Below are 16,573 nucleotides of genomic sequence, written 5' to 3' on the forward strand. Positions count from 1 at the left end.
AAAATCCAGAGGGGAGTTTTAAGCGAAAGCGGGGTGTGGTCTTCGCAAGTCAAACAGGTCCTCACAATGGCACTGGCTTGGGTACTGGGAATTTGGAATGGAACTGCGATGCGGATCCGAATCCTCAGCCGCGGGTTGTTTGTTTGTTGCTGCTGCTGCGATTGTGATGCGCGGATAATCTCCGGCTAGGCACGTGGGCACTCTGTTTGTTTATTTGTTCGCCGGACTGGCTGCCCAGGCGGAGCGCCTCCTCACTTCTCGATTTTGTGATTTCCCGATTTTTATGGTGCCCACGATTGGAAAGGTGTAACATGTTAAAGGCAACAACCGGCAACAAGGAGCGCGTGCTCGGGACACGCGGCACAGATTTTTCACATGGATAAGCTTGCTGCCTTTGCTGTTGCACAATTTCCCATTTCTTGTTTCCATTTCGGAGGTCTAAACTTTGCGAAGAAGGTCTAAACTGGAATCTGACAGTGGGGACTTGCTATGGTTTCATTAAACCATATCATTGTTTATCTGATTTAACAACAAATTAGATTTATTTGATTATGAGTTCAATTGAATCATCTTGGTTTGCATGGTAAATATGTATATTTGGCGTACCAAACTAAGAAAGAAACATTATCTTTTAATTTGTAAATGTTCGCAACATTAAGTTCCACATGGAATGAAAAAAGTACAAATATTTCAGTGATCAGCTGAATAAAAATAAAATAATATATTTTACGTATCTTAGAATAGTTTAGATACTGCGCTTGAAGTTTATGTATCTAGACCTCTTATTTAAAACTACTAAATGAAATACAATAAAATTATTCCTTCACTGATGAAAATAAATACTTTACTTTATGATAGGTTCTCATTTAACTAGCCACTGTATCAATTTTCGGTTGGTAGTTGGTAGCCATTTGGCTAAACCTTTTGGCATGTCCCTATGACCATTACTGTGTTGCTTTTGTGGATGTAGCGCCTTGTTCGTATCGCTTTGCTGGTGTGTGTGTGTGACCACTATTGCTGCTCTGCCATTTTGGCCAGCGGACTTTTTTCCTTCTAATATTTTTGGCGACTGCTGCCGCTTTTGGCGCAGCCATTTTGTGTTGGATCCCCGCCCCCTTTGGGGGAACTTTGTCTACCGCCCTTCGCTTTGGCACTCGACTCGGATCGAGTCGCTAGCATTTTTCGCTGGCATCGCATTTTTTCGTCCTGCTCCTTTTTGCCACTATCCTGGTGCTGCCAAAAACCATATCCTGTGCGCTATTTGCTTTCCTCGATTTCTATTTGCGCCCCAGGCGGTCGTGTGTTGGTGTGTGTGTGCTGTTGTGCTTGAGTGTGTGTGTTAGCCAGTAGTGAGCGTGTGTGCCAGAGTATTTCTAAGTATGCCGGGCATGTAGCTTTTGGTATTTATGACTATTGTCGGAAAGCAAATATTTGTCTGCAGCGCATAAAAACAACAGTTAAACGAACGGGCTACGTATACGGAATATGTATGAGATGGAGCCTTGCAGTGTGTGCTCGTATGTGTTTGAGTGTGTGTGTTGGCCATGTATTGGTATTTTTTCTGGCCATTTCGCCATCGCTTTCTTTTGCACTGAGAATAATAATAAAAACAACTCCAACAACCACAACAAGTGGTAACAACGGCCAACGGAAAACTACTACTACCGAATGTGACGTCGTTGGTTGGGTATTTTTCCCTTTTTTTTTATGTTTATTCACTCTTGGTCAGAATTTTTATGCTTTTGGATTTTCATGCTGACCTCAAGCTGGTTTTGTTCCTATAAAAGTCGCCTAGCTAGCCGTATTGGCCATAATTGCAGAGCACCAGACGGCTTGGTCAGGAGTTGCAAATACTACAAGATTGGGTGACCATCCACTCTAGGTTTTGGAGTATGGCATACCAAAAGTATAAAAAACCTATCCCAAAGATGCATCGGCATTCTATTTAAATTATGCATATTTTAAGGGATCTACTTGCAGCTTAAGGTATGATTTCTATTCACGTTTACATAACGTAATATTGATCTTGATAGTGCAGTTCCTTAAAAAATATATACAGTCTTGAAATATTGTAATTTGCATTTATCATATTGCTAAATCCATTTAGTAGTAGTTTGAACATTCACAGGATTGCCAGTCATATCTCTCATCTGAAAAGATCATGCCACCCATGGTCAAAGGGATTGTTTTGAGAAACGTGCCCCCGCTACTTCCCTCCACATTGATGCCACACTAAACAAACCTCGAAATCGTTCCCATGGGCCGAATCACACACATTCGGGTACAGATTGAAATGACAACTTTTAGTATCTGAGATTGGCCATGAAGTACGGTTAACGGCTGGGCGGACACAGATGCGATTCGTATCCGAATTCGTAGCCGTATGAAGGCAATTTGTGTAAATATTGAAACGTTTGAGCTGCGAACGAGTCGCAATCAGAGATTGTGCGGCTGATTGGAGTTGCCAAACTAAACGGCCGAATAGGGCGACGTTTTTGGGGGAGGATTGGGCTGTGAAACTTTCAAAATTACCCTCCTGTTTGCCAACGCTCCCATTAATCCCAAAGCGATATAAACTATTTACCCAAAGCGAGTGAATTGTATAGCACTAGATTTTCCCACTCGTAAGTAGATAACCTCTGTCAATGGAAAATTGAAAGTGATAGAAAGTCACACCAATTCATGGGCACATCTAATGACTGACCACTGACCCAAGAAATGCGCAAAATTCAAATATTTTTCAAATTAAACTTAAAACACTTTGCGCCCAGCCCAAATTTGTTGTTCTCCGCTTTTTGGCATAAACGCTTTTTACACTTGACTTCAAATCGCTCAAAGGACGCGTTTTATGCGTTTGCGTTTTGGCCAGAAACGAGATAAAAAATCCACAAAAAAATAGAACCAGTATCAGGAAGAGAGAACGCAAGGAGATCCAAAGAGTGGGTGGCCAAAGTGGGGGGCTGGAGGGCATTTGTCGGGTTACGCATCAAAGCGCCCGTATGAAAAATGGCCAAAGCGCGATACGCCAAATTGAAAGCAAGAAAAATATGGCTGAAATGTTGTTTTTTCAAACGGCCAACTGGCTGCCCATGATGCTGCTGCTCCGCTCCAGCATTTCGCAAGGGAGGGAATGGGGTTGGGGATAGGAACTGGGGGGTGATGGTGACGATGATGGCGATGATGCCAAGCCTGCAACTGATGATGGCGCCCTGCCAATGATGAATGCGTCCAAAAGCCCGTTCGCGCTCACATTCCGCGTTCTCAACGCAAATGAAATTGGAAAATGTTCTGGCAAGCAAAAAGAAAATTCTGCCCCACCATCGGTAGGGGGTGGTAGTTGGGTGAAGGGCGAGGGGCAGTCCTGCTGGATCGGCGACTAGCAAAATGAAAAATAGTCAAGCAGAAGCAGCACGCAAACAATTTGCGGGACCATCGATTCAGCTGAGAACAGTGCTCTCAATTGATTTAATTTTTAATTATTTTTAGAAAAAGTTCATAATAATCCCTATCTAATTTGATGAGATTTTCAGTTTTATAGATAATTGTTTAGTAATTTAGCCAAATATGTTAATTAATAATAGCTCGTTTAAAAACAAGATAATCTTCTTATAATCTTCACTTTTAATGTGCAGAAAACTGTGAAGTTTTAGTTTTTGTGGGTGTAATTCAATACGAAGTAAGGAACTGATGTAATCAATACTTTGAAGTGTATTATAAATATTTCTACTTTTATGACCTAACAAAAAAGTTAGAACATAATAATTACATTTCATAAAAATACAAATTTTTTTTAATTTCAATATATTTGTTTCATAAAATTTAGAAGTCACAGTGCCCGACTGCTATTGACGTTGGCCATTTGGAAATATAAGTTTTATGGCTTATGCTGGGCGGCTCTAAACACGCGTATGAAAAGCGCACCAGCCCTGTCAGCCCCATCCACCTTTCACCATCCCCACCCGCCCTGCTGATGCCCCGCCCCCTGACCTTTGACCAGCCCCCAAAATCTGGAAATCTCCGGCGTAGCCGGTCACTGGCAGCTGAGCAATTTATTGCCGCTCCAGCGAACGCCAAATGAATATTGGTTTCGGTTTGGCCAACTGGTGGGGTTCTATTTGATTTTGGCTTTAGCGTATTGCCAATATTTGTATTTGTCTTTGGCGTTTGTCGTTGCCCGAAAACTTCAAAGTATCATTTTCATTTTGATAGCCCACGATGAGGGAGGGCAACAGACGAGAAGGCCCACAGGCGCTTAAATATTTGGGTAAAAGAGAGTTGGGAATCAGGCCGGGAATTGGAACCTCACTTTGGCCGCCGATGGGAGTTTGCAGAATTCAAAAATTTCACACCATCTCACAACTGTTTGTTTTTGCGCTGGAATGCAGTTCGAATGTTATTGCAGAGTGAATGTTTTTCTGACTCACACTCACAATTCCCAGCCTCATTAAAACGAAGCCAGAGTTTCGTATAAACATCTTCTGCAGTCGTTTGATTCCCGATTATAAACAATGCCTGCGAGCAAAATCCAAAAGACAAATAAACCACAATGGCCAATAATAAACGGAGAATCAGTGGGATTCATCATGGTAATTATACAGGGATTTGGATTTGAGCAGCTTGGACTGTTGGCTGTGGGGCTATATCAAACAGCACTAAAATTGACATTGAACAAACATGGAATATTATTCGAAAAGACAGACGATATTCAAAACTAAATTGAGCACATGCTGCGCCCCTTCACAGTCCCAGACTCCACTTGAGCTCTGACTTATGCGTCTCAGGTCCATTTTTGGCCTGCCTGAGTCCCCCCATGCCAGCGTGTCCTTCAGGTCCTGCATGTCCCTGTTATGAGTGAGGCGAGACTACATGTCTGTCAGAGAGTCCCGAACCCGAACTCTCAACTGGAATCCGGGGGTTAGAGGCTGGATGTGGATATGAATGTGGGTGCGGGCGAAGGTTGTTGACACAGATCGGCGCACCAGGCACAAAGTTATTGGGTTGTGATCCACTGAAAAAAAAAGCGAAATGAGTTTTTCTAATACAATTGTGTGCGGTTTAAAGGACATAAAGGCTTGCTAAATCTTTTCAAATACCATGCCCATCCATGATAATTAAATTGAAGTATAGTTTGACCTTAGATATATGTGTAATCTTCAATAAGCATATAAAATAGGGCTTCAAGAAGTCTGTAGAAGATTCAAAAAAGTAGCAAGATACTGCTTAATATGTAAGTTACATTTTTTATTTTGCAGTGCATTCGAACTGCAGCGAGTTGAGAGCGAAATCTAAACATCTGCAAAATTACGCGCATAAATCCTTTAACACTTTTCCTTCGGCCTGGACACTAGACAACCCATTGTTGGGGTTGCATTTGCCACGCGGGGCACCGTCAAATTAGCCCACTTCAGGGTCGATCCCGCTGCGTGTCCTCTGCGCGCTCTCTCCCTCTCCTCCATCGCCCAGGACTCCTTTCTCGTGGCGGGTGCAGTGCAGCATATCTCAGACCCATTGTTTACACACTTCATATTCGGTGGAGGGAGTGGATACACATTAAATAAATAGTATGGTATTTTTAAAACAAACTAAATTGTATTTTATGCCTCATCTTCCTGCTTATAAAATGTGCTTTAAATCTATTAAGTACCCTATGAATCCCCAGATTCAAATTGAATTCAAGTCATCGCAATATTTTCGCTGCGTGTAGTAGGCGCGTGTAGTGTTGACAGTTTGCGCAGCATCTTAGTGTCTGTTGAGCAGCTGCCGAGATGTTCTTCTCTTGGCTGGGATGCCAATGAATATGCCTAGGTCCTGCGGAACCTACCCAAACTCCGAGTGGCGAGCCTTGCCAAAACAAACAATGACACCACCCGCTCCATCTGGGCGCTTTCCCCTTGACTGGACGCCAATAGTCGAGCTGTTGAGTTAGAGTAAATGTTTCCATCTAATGACCCCTATCCCGAACTCCTAACCCATGCTGCCTCTGCTGCTGGGATGGTGGTCCTGCCTGCCTAGAGGTCCTAAGGCATATTTTCAAGGAGTCTTGTGCGGTTCCTTCGGCTGGATTTTCTTTCTTGCCGCACGGCCACTTACCACTTACCACTTACCACTTTCCAATGCCAATGTCTGTGCCTCTTTAGCGCTTATCATGCTCAAATGGTAATTGAAGGGCCATAGAAGAACTATTTATCCTGAGGCTTCCGAGCGTGCTCTCCTCGATGTTGTTGCTGTTGTTCTTGTGGTTATTCAATATAACTCACTCGTTTGCCATTGATAAAAGGAGCAGTAGGCAGGGGGAGAGGTGAGCGGTACATGCACACAATGGATGCATTGAACCCAAACCCGAATCAGAATCTAAATGCCAACTCAAACCCAAAATAAAAGCAACCCGAGGAGCATTACTACCCTTTGCCATTTGTTTTCGGATGTTTTATTAAATTTGTTTCCAGTGCCCTGATATCATCATCCCCAGTTGGAAATCCTGTTTGCCGTCGAGTTTTATGACAATTTCCACTTTTTGCCATTGTCGTTTTTGTCAGCCGACTTCGAACTTATCGAGTGCATAATGTTGTCATCATTATTATGACGATTAGTGGATGGGTTTTAGGTTTTGGGTTTTGTATTTGGCTTGGCGCACAGTCGCCAGTTTGCCAGTTGTCAAGGTTAATTGAATTTTCGCTTAGCCTCGTTTTCCCTGTTGCCATCTAGTTGATATGGCAGGGCATATACATATATAAGCCAACTACTCGTGACTATCTTTATTGGGGGGGCACCAGTAAACCATAATTTCGTCACAGCAGTGGCCAGGATACTAGTGGTGGGATGGCCCTGGCCATTAACCTTATCTCCAAGCGATCCCCCGTTCCAATGGCTTTTACTGCCAAGGATTAATTATGCACACGCCTCCGAATTTTTGGTCTATTGCCGTCATAAAGTCAGTCAGTTCGGACTGTTGGACTTTGGACGAATACAATTGAGTGATTGCCGTGAAATGGCCGTAAATGTTTTATTTGCCTATCGGTGGATGGCGTTCTCTGATGACATTTTACGTTATCATAGAGAATTACCTATTGTACCTTATTGTATTAATTGCCTTAATAATTGGATAGCAATTTTAAATTTGGCATATTTATTTTTTGTTTAAAGGTTTTCGAATTTATTGGATCATATTAACCTTTAATATTTCTTTTCCAACGACTTTGTTTTTCCCCTATTTCCTTGCTACCGTTTGATGCCAACGATTGGGATTCAGATCTCGTTAGCTGCCCTCCTAAACTTCTAATAATTACTTTAAATTCAGCGCACACTTGGCAGCGACTTTGTTTTGTGGATACGAAACGGAAAGCATTCCCTTCAGATTGAGGGAAATTCGTGCAGCAGCAGAAGCAGATACTTTTCGCCGCCTTTGTTATAATTCCGCAGCAAGTGCGCACATTGCTGCTGCTGCTGCTGCTGCTGCTTCGGTGGCCTTTGTGCCAGTTGAATTCGGTAAATAAAGTTTTCAAAGTTGCACAAACTGGCAGCAACAACAATCCACAGAGGTGAAGTGAACCGAAGCGACTGGAAAGCGGGAAAAACAGGGCGAAAAAGCAGCAAGCAATGCCGATTCCTTGTACAAGTGCCGCTGCTCGATGCCAACAAGTTTGGTGAAAAGTCTCCCACTTGGCCAACTGGCAACCAACGGCTGCTCCCCCTGCGTCTGCTTCCCCAGGTATCCATGCTAAGCTACGGAGCACATATCCAGCGTAGGCGACTCCTTGGTTCACAACTTCCACGCCGGTCGGCAGCCCGCTGAGCCAAAGCCTAGTCTTAAGCCGAGGCCCAAACATCAAGTTACTGCCAGGCGATGGTGTGGTGGCCCAAAAGGGGGCCAAGAATTCGAGCTTCGACTCCAGAAGTAGCGCCAAACTTTTATGCACAGCACCATGTTTGGTTTGTCTTTCCAGCTTCCGCTTTTCTTCTTGCCGCTCGGGTTTCTCTTTTCCTTCATCCTTTCTCATCCTCGGTGATAGTATCTGTGCTTCAGTGTGTGCGTGTTTGCGGGGGCGGATAGTTGGGTTTCGGCCTCTTTGGGGGCGCCGGAAATGGGGCTGCCTCCCAGTTGTCGGTGGGCTTTTGATGCTCATACAGGGTGACATTGCCACTTCCGCTTTAAATCGCTGGAAATTAGAGGGGTATGAGCATTGAAAACTTAATAAATCTTAAATCTTGCTTAAAAGCAACTTTTATTTAATTTAAAGATATTATCGGAATAAGAATTCTATAAATGTAATTTCATAAAAGAAACTTATTTTTATGAAGTCTTACAACTTTGAAAACTGCTTAAAAAAGATTGATTTTGAAAAGAAATAAATAAACATCTTTTCTCTTTGAGTAACTACAATAAATAATGTCTTGAATCAATTATAAAGAGATTATACTTCAGTTTTACTAAGTTCTTTAATAATACTATAGTCACAGACTTAATCTTCACTTTTACAGTAGACATAATAACATTAATGGAATAAAATGTATGGAAATCATTATCCAGAATTCAAAACTAGTTCATTTAAATTTTAAGAATCCTTTAAGAATTTCAAAAAACTTTTGTTGTGAGACATTAGGTCCTTAAATAACCTGCCCAATGTATTGAGAAGCACCCGTTCCCATCTTGTTTATCGCCAACTTTTTTCACCCGCAAAAAGTAAAATGCAAGTGCAAAAAAGCGTAAAAGAAGACAAGGCCATTGTTTTTTTCTGCCTCTACTGCTGCCACTGCTGTGTTTGTTGCCTTTGTTGTTGCTGGCATTCTGGTCCAGTCGTGCCACTCAAAGAGCCAACAGCAGCAGCAGCAACAACTCAAGGAAATTGTCGCCGTCGAGCGGCAAACTCGCCAAAGTTGCCGCGAGTGCAAGTGCAAGTATGTCTTTGTGCCCCATCAGCAGCAGCAGCAGCGGCAGCAACACCAGCAACAACCAGCAACATGCAGCTGCCGCACGCCCACCGATGGCCGCCCACAAGCCGACTTGGTCTTGCATTAAAGCCAAGACATCTACGAATATGAGAAAACCAAATATAAAAAAAAACAAAAGAAAAGAAAACCCGCACTTCCCCTGCGCACATGCGCCGTGCGGCAAAATGGACGCCGGGGAAATGGCCAGCCAATCGCAGCGAGGCTGAGGTGTGGCCAGCGATTTGCGAGGGACTTGCTCTCTGCCAGAATTTCCCTCGCTGCTAATAATCACTTGAGACATGCGCACTGCCGGGGCAGAGAGGGGGTTGCTGCAACCCTTGCACCGATACAACCCCTGGCATCACGTGCAACACGAAGAGCTGCTGTTGTTGCCGCAGGCCAAGCGGCAGTTGTTGCTCCGCAGCTCCGTTGCTCCGTCGCTCCGTTGCTTTTGTAAACAGGCGCAGGCGCAGTGCGCGGGGGTACGTTTCAGCTGGGATTTTTTTTTTTTTTTGTGAGGGCAAAGTGAAATGCTTTGATTTCGCTGATGGTTCGATCACACGCCAACTGACAGCGAACGCGGCTGGTTGTCCTCGCATTCGGCAGCGCAAGAATAGGCCACCGAAATCATATTCTAAACGAAACTGAACAGAAGCGTAGTTAAAGTTAAAGCAAAAGCAATCGAGCGTCTTGTTTGTGTGTCGCGTGTTCCTTGTGCGGTGTTGCATGTGACATTTTCGTAGACTCGAAACTAAAAAAGTAACAGCGGTGTTTTGTGGCAACTCGTATACGATGCTGGAGTTCTACCCAATGCCCACGAATCTGAATCCAGTCGGTGGCAGTTTGTACTCGCTGCAGCAGAATCATGGCGGCGCGCGATTCCTGGACAATCCAAATCCCGGCAGCATGACTGCCAGCAGCGGCAACTCCCTGCATCTTAGCAATAGCAACAACAATCTGCCAACAAGCATTTCCGGCAACAATAGTCCCACGGCAACGGCTTCATTAACGGGGCAGCATCAGCAGCACCAGCAGCAGCAACATCAGCAGCAGCAGCAACACCCCCACCAGCAACATCAGCAACACCAGCAGCAACACGCTGCCTCGACCACGCCAGTGCCAATTAACAGCTGCCCCACGCCCACAGGACACAGCCCCCTCAGCAGCAGCAGCAGCAACAGCAACCACAACAATAACAACAACAACAACAACGGGGGCAGCAGCAGCAACAACCTCCACTCAGCCTGCAACACATTAACAGCTGCTGCTGTTGCCGCTGCCTCTGCCGCTGCTGTGGCAGCTCCATCGCCAGCAGGCACCTCAGTAGCCACCTCGCAATTAGGCGGAGCAGTTGCTGCGGCGATTGCTGCTGCTGCTGCGGCGGCTGCCGCTGCGACGACACCCACATCGACGGGCCCAGCGGCCACAGGAAGCGGAAATGCAAATGGCAGTGGCAACGGAAACGGAAATGGCAATGGCAATGGAAACGGGAATGGAAATGGGAATGGAGGTGGTGCAGCAACGGCATCGGCAGCAGCGGCATCCAAATTGTCTGCCGATTGCAGCGGACGCACAGGTATGTTCCAAAAGTATTTTGCACCGGCAGTCGAGCAATTTACCGGCTCGTTCCTCTTCTGGGGTTTTCACGCTTTTCGTTTTTGGCATACTTGCGTGTGCCCGGCCTGCGGGTCCGTTTCTGTATCCGCATCAGCATCCGTATCCGTGTCCAGGTTCGGTGCTGCGCTGCGTGAGTTCCAAGCTGGTCGGACGAGGCTCCAGATTGTGTACAACCACCCACACCTGAGTATGCCGGCAGTTTGCGTGCGATGTGCTCGGCTTTTTGGGGCCCAAGGAATGCTTCTCTAGGGGAAAATATATAGATATTCGTTGTTTTTTCTTGCGAATAAAGTTGAAGTGCTTATTTCAAAAGGTGTTTACTCCTGAAACTTTTCTTTAAGCGGAATATTTCAGCATTTATTGATTGCAGTAAAAATTAGCGTATATATTCATAACATTAAAATAATATAAGAGAAAAGTATTCTTCATATTAATTAGCCTAAAATCAAAAGTAAATAATAATTTAAAAAACATTAAATAAGAATGTTCTTATTTGTTACTAGTTTGCTTTTAGTTTGCAGAATGCAAGTAAAGTCAATTTGGTTAGATATATCATAGGTTTTGTTAATTATTATTGTATCAATATTAGCATAAATCCATGTTTAACTTGGAACTTAATTGCAACTCAGCTTTCAAAGAGTTGGATTTACTTTTTAGCAAGTGAAATAGCCAGAGGCAGATTGTCCACTTATGTAAAAACAGGCAAAAGCAAATGCACAATTTCCGGCTAACACGTACATATATATTGACAGAGGACAATAAATTATGAATTTGTAGTTGTGATGGCGCACACATGTTGTGGATAGTTCAGTGGGCGGATGTGCGGCAAGCATGGCGAAAGTATTTCCAAAAGTATGAACGCAAGTTGACCACAAAATAATTTTGACAATGAACCTGTCTGACATCCGCCCGGCACGGCCAAAAAGAGGCGTGGCTCGACCAATAAAAGGCTATTAAAGCATGCCACACACTGCCTCCCTCCCACACACACACACACACACACACTGATGCTTTGGCATGCAGGCACACATACACACACACTCGCATGCATGACAGCCTCAAAATAGGCAACACTTTTCAGCTGAGTTGCAACGAAAGTGTTGCTGGGGAAAACTTTTGCGAATTTCCCTCCGAAATGCAAAGTGTGCAAACAATGTGTGTGATGCATATGCAGACCAGACCTCGTCCGAGGCTAAGTGGATTGTGTTTTCGGTTTTTTAGTGCCCCTCATCCGCCCACTCAATCGCCCACAATAGCTGTGCTCTCTTGCCGGCCAACTTTGCATTTGCCTATGAAATTTCTATTAATGCTCGCATTCTGCCATTTGCTATTTGCCATTTGCCATTGCCCAAATGGCAGCAAATAGTTTCCGTTTCCGCTCGTTCCGTGCCACTACCCCAATCCACACACCACTCCCCGCCTCTCATCCTAAGCTCCATTTTCCTCGGCAAACACTTGGATGCCGGCTGCTAAACTACTATCGGTGGCCCACACTTTGCAGAGGTCGAGGAATTTCGAATGGGCTGCCATTGGGGGTGGTGTGCACTCGGGGGCAGACCACGGAAATGAGCACACTCAGTGTCAGGTATTCCACCGAGCGTATCAGCATACATATTTGGCTTCTGCGGTGGCTCCAGCTTCGTCTTCCTGTCCTACCCACAAACCCCACCCACCCAATCGCCAGTAGGTGTGCATTTGTGTGGCGGAAGTATGCGCCATACGCATAGTTCTGTGTCACTTTCCGTTGAGATCCAGCTACACTGAAACAAAACTGCTATTCAAGAACTATACGGAAAATCCACTGGAACTCACAAAGAGTACTACATTTGAGTTTAGAATGCAAAAGTCAATATATTTTGCAATCCCTATTTGTAATTTGATTAAATCTGTATCTTACATTTTAAAAGAGTAGTTTTTGAAGTTCATCCTATTTTATTCATTATTTTATATTATGATTAATACCATTTCCATGGTGTAGATAGCAACGAAGAGTTTTAAAGACCCTGTTTGTTTGTCAGTCGAAATGAAAGCTGTCGAATTATGAGCTGCCTGTCAACGATGAACTGCTGCCAAAATCCGCGTGGCACGTGGACTGGACTCCAGTTAGTGGCCGAATTAGTGCCAGAAGTTGGGTGCTGTCTGCCGATTTATCTCCATATAACCCCGCCCCGCTGTCAATGTGTCAATAAATGCACCATATAGTGCGACAATCGTGGGGCGTTCGGGCAGATAAGCCCCTTTATCGGCGATAACGACGAGGACACTTTTCTCTATTAGTTCTATGTTTATCGTCGAGTTGATTTTGGATTTATCTGCTGTTTAATCTATGTATTTGACATGAGTGTGCCGCACTTGTTCCGACTGTTTGCGCTTGTTGTTTGTTGATTTTTGGACAAGTTTCGCCCAGGCTTTACCATTCAAGCCCAAAAACACACACTCACTCAATGCAGAGTCCTTTGTTGGCCAAAACAATACAGAGAAATCGGAAAAAAAGCATACATAAAACTGCAGTAAAATGCCATAAATTTCGATTAGATTACACAAACGAAATCCCGTCACAATATCGATGCTCAAAGCTCTACAAAAACATGAGGCCAAACTCAAAACGCAGCTCCCCTCTGGGGTTTATCAAATGAATCATTCTTGATTTTTTGCTCGGCCCATGCAAAAACCTTTATCGCCAATGCGATTGGATATGGATACTGCACAATAGGATGAAATGCAAGCCAAAAAACAGAAAAAAAAGGAAAATAGGAAAATGCCCGAGGACATTGTCAACTTTCCGCTGCACTGGCTTAGCGCCCCCTTACATAGGGATTTTCGTCCCTATTCCCAGACTATATATCACCCATACAGCCACATTCGCGTAGATATGGCGACTGTGTGCGTTTGTGTGTGTGGGGAGGCCATTGTGCCAACCATAAATCATGCACATTTTTCTGCCACTGAGCCACAGCCATATAATATAACACTCCACTTCCATTGCCAGTTTCCCTCCGCACTTTTTCTCCACTTTCCCTCCGCACTTTCCCAACTCGCTGCTCATTTTTCAAATGCTTCCATACATTTTTCGTGGCGGTCGTCATATATTTTTTATGTTTACTGCATGCAGCTTTTGTTGTGTTTTTCGGGTACTACTTTTTATGACTGGTTTACAGTTTCAAGAGCTCCGTCTACGGGAGGATTAGGTTCGTTCTACTTTGGGTAAGGCGAGCTGAAATCCAGTAGCTCCTCAATGGGAGATTAGCATTTTTTAAGGGACTTTGTTTAGGAGTTAAGCTTTGGCTTAAGTTCGGTGGTATATACAATATCAATTGAGCCATTTTCTGGCATGTTTATATACATTGATAATCGAGATGGGGGGCTGTTCAATAATACCGAACAAATACGGAAAACTTTACGTTTCAATTACGCATCAATAAGCTTTCAATACAAGCTGTTGCAGTCCGACGACAGATAATTTTTTCCAGCGAAGAGTTTTCCTTCTGTTTTTCCATCGAAAGTGCGAAACAGCGAACGGAAAAACAAGAGAGACGTTGAAGCATTTTCACACGATTCGATTGTCAGCGCGCTCCTTGCTCCATTGGCAGCACATGTCATGATAATTTCGCAGCGACATGTGCCGCCATCACGTATACGCCACGTACGCCCATCACAGTAGGGCGAATAAGCGGAGTTACACTGGAACAAAATTACTAAAGTATTAGGATTCTTCTTTGAAATATTTCTGTTCTCAAGAAAATGTTTCATATATATTTTCCAAGTATGGGTTAAATATTCGATTAAATTGATTATTAATGTAGATAGATATATTTATTATATTTTAAACCTCAGTGTATTAGTTACTTGAAATGTATTCTGCGACTTACTAACGCGACTTTTTTCCCCCATCTTTGCTTGTTTCATCCCCAGAAGTGGGCCACATCAAGTGCGAGAAGAACTTCGAGCTGTGCGAGGGCTGTGGCCAGAAGATCCATGACCGATTCCTGATGAACGTGGGCGATGCCAACTGGCACGAGCAGTGCCTGGCCTGCTGCTACTGCGGAATGCAGCTGCACCACACCTGCTACGTGCGCAACTCGAAACTCTATTGCAAGATGGACTACGACCGGCTGTTCGGTGTGAAGTGCTCCTCCTGCTGCCATGCGATCCTGCCGCAGGAGCTGGTAATGCGACCCATACCGAACTTTGTCTTCCACCTGCCCTGCTTCGTTTGCTACGCCTGCCGATTGCCGCTCCAGAAGGGCGAGCAGTTCATGCTGCGCGATGGCCAGCTCTTCTGCTATCGTCACGATCTGGAGAAGGAGATGTTTCTGGCAGCCGCTGCTGCTCAGCACTGTGGGTTCGTTGGCCTGGACGAGGAGGATTTGCTGAGGCCACGGGATGGAAGGAGAGGTCCGAAACGACCACGCACCATCCTCACATCGCAGCAGCGCAAACAGTTTAAGGCCTCCTTCGATCAGTCACCCAAACCATGTCGCAAAGTGCGCGAAGCCCTGGCCAAGGACACCGGCCTATCGGTTCGTGTAGTGCAGGTGTGGTTCCAAAATCAGCGCGCCAAGATGAAGAAGATTCAGCGCAAGGCCAAGCAGAATGGTGGCTCCGGCGGAGGATCGGGCAGTGGGCGTGGCACGGGCAATTCCAGCGCCACCGACGATAAGGACACCAATGACAAGGAGGACAAGTGCGTCAAGCAGGAGCTCGGAGGAGATAGCTCCGGTTATTTGGGTGGATTGGACAGCACTTTCGCCAGCCAGCCGCTGAATCCCAATTTGCCCTTCTCACCGGATGGTAAGTGGTTCGATTTGAAGTTTGATTTCGTCCAAGCATTATTCTACAAGTACTAATGGCTTGCTTTTCAACAGACTATCCGGCCAACTCGAATGACAGCTTCTGCAGCTCGGACCTCTCGCTGGATGGGAGCAACTTTGACCAGTTGGATGACGATGCGGACTCGCTGTCGCTGAACAACCTGGAGCTGCAGTCCACCAGCTCGTCGGGCAACCAGCACTCGCACTCCCACTCGAATCCCCACGACATGCTGGCCAACCTGAACAACAGCCTGATAAACCCCATCGACAAGCTGTATCTCATGCAGAACTCGTACTTCAGCTCGGAGCATTAGATGGCCATTGGCTGGAATGACAGGGAAGCACCGAGGCGATCGTGGGATAGAGACGAATTTATTAGCGTTAGAGTGGCAGGATCCGATGGAAAAGGGACGCGAGGTCCTTGCTGTTACTTTAAAACGTAGCGCGTAGTTGGCACCTTCCGCATTCGGCGCATTAAGTTGGAGTCGTAGAACCGGATACAAGATACATCAAATGTGATTTTTTTAAGCTAATTGAAATTTTAAGATTCTTGGCGATTTGAAGGCGCAGAAAAACGGGGCGGGCAGCACATCTTTTTGTTGGTATAGACTCTAGAGGCAAACCAAAAAAAAAAATGTATAACTCCTTGAGAAATGGCAAAGTGGTCAATGCGCCCTCTTATGTTTGTAAATAGTTTTAACCACCCGAGAAAATTGTTATTAAATGTAATTTAAAAGTCAATAATTGTATTAGCAAGTGCAATTTAATCTGTTCCCCTAAAATATACATCTTAACCGAATTCTTGCAAATGTCTGTGGATCTTATCTTCGAATTAACGGATGCGTTCAATATTTTAAATGGGTTGGGATTGACTTGCGATTGTTAATATTTTTATTTCGCATGATTTTCCTTTATTTCTTATTTTTTATCCTTCGTCTTTTATCGGTAATATCGTCTCTTATTTTAAAAAATTAATTTTTTTTTTATATAATTGTAAGAATATTTATTTATTTATTTCGTATTTATTTACACAGCCTAATTTATTTTAAATTTTTTATTTGCCGTATTATCGAAAAATCCATTTAAGATGCGTTGATGCTTGATAATAAATAAAGAGCACAATAACTAAAAAGAAAACTTATTGCGTTTACTGTATTTACTCGACTGCGAATATATACACCTTTTTTTTGTGAATACTATGAATGCCTTAGTAAAGC

General features: G+C 44.3%; 1 protein-coding gene across 2 annotated transcripts; it reads left to right on the plus strand.

Moving 5' to 3' along the window:
• Positions 1 to 9,482: 9,482 nt before the first annotated feature.
• Lmx1a (LIM homeobox transcription factor 1 alpha) lies at positions 9,483 to 16,152 on the plus strand. Of its 2 annotated transcripts, none has more exons than NM_168497.2 (3): positions 9,483 to 10,504; positions 14,458 to 15,336; positions 15,411 to 16,152. In NM_168497.2, the coding sequence occupies exons 1-3, from the start codon at positions 9,721 to 9,723 to the stop codon at positions 15,668 to 15,670; spliced, it is 1,923 nt and encodes a 640-aa protein (NP_729801.1). In that variant the 5' UTR covers positions 9,483 to 9,720; the 3' UTR covers positions 15,671 to 16,152. The 2 variants fall into 2 exon arrangements, with proteins under 2 accessions (NP_729801.1, NP_001261754.1); NM_001274825.1 differs by having other exon boundaries at positions 14,461 to 15,336.
• The last annotated feature ends 421 nt before the right edge of the window (positions 16,153 to 16,573 follow it).

The sequence above is a fragment of the Drosophila melanogaster genome, chromosome 3L (genome assembly GCF_000001215.4).
Source record: "Drosophila melanogaster chromosome 3L".
Classification (NCBI taxonomy): Eukaryota; Metazoa; Arthropoda; class Insecta; order Diptera; family Drosophilidae; genus Drosophila; species Drosophila melanogaster.

Excerpts from the sequence above, each read along its gene's own strand:
- Lmx1a (NM_168497.2), top strand. The coding sequence starts at position 9,721 with ATGCTGGAGTTCTACCCAATGCCCACGAATCTGAATCCAGTCGGTGGC. Across the intron at positions 10,505-14,457 it reads CGATTGCAGCGGACGCACAG|AAGTGGGCCACATCAAGTGC; the intron begins GTATGTTCCAAA and ends TTTCATCCCCAG. Across the intron at positions 15,337-15,410 it reads TTTGCCCTTCTCACCGGATG|ACTATCCGGCCAACTCGAAT; the intron begins GTAAGTGGTTCG and ends GCTTTTCAACAG.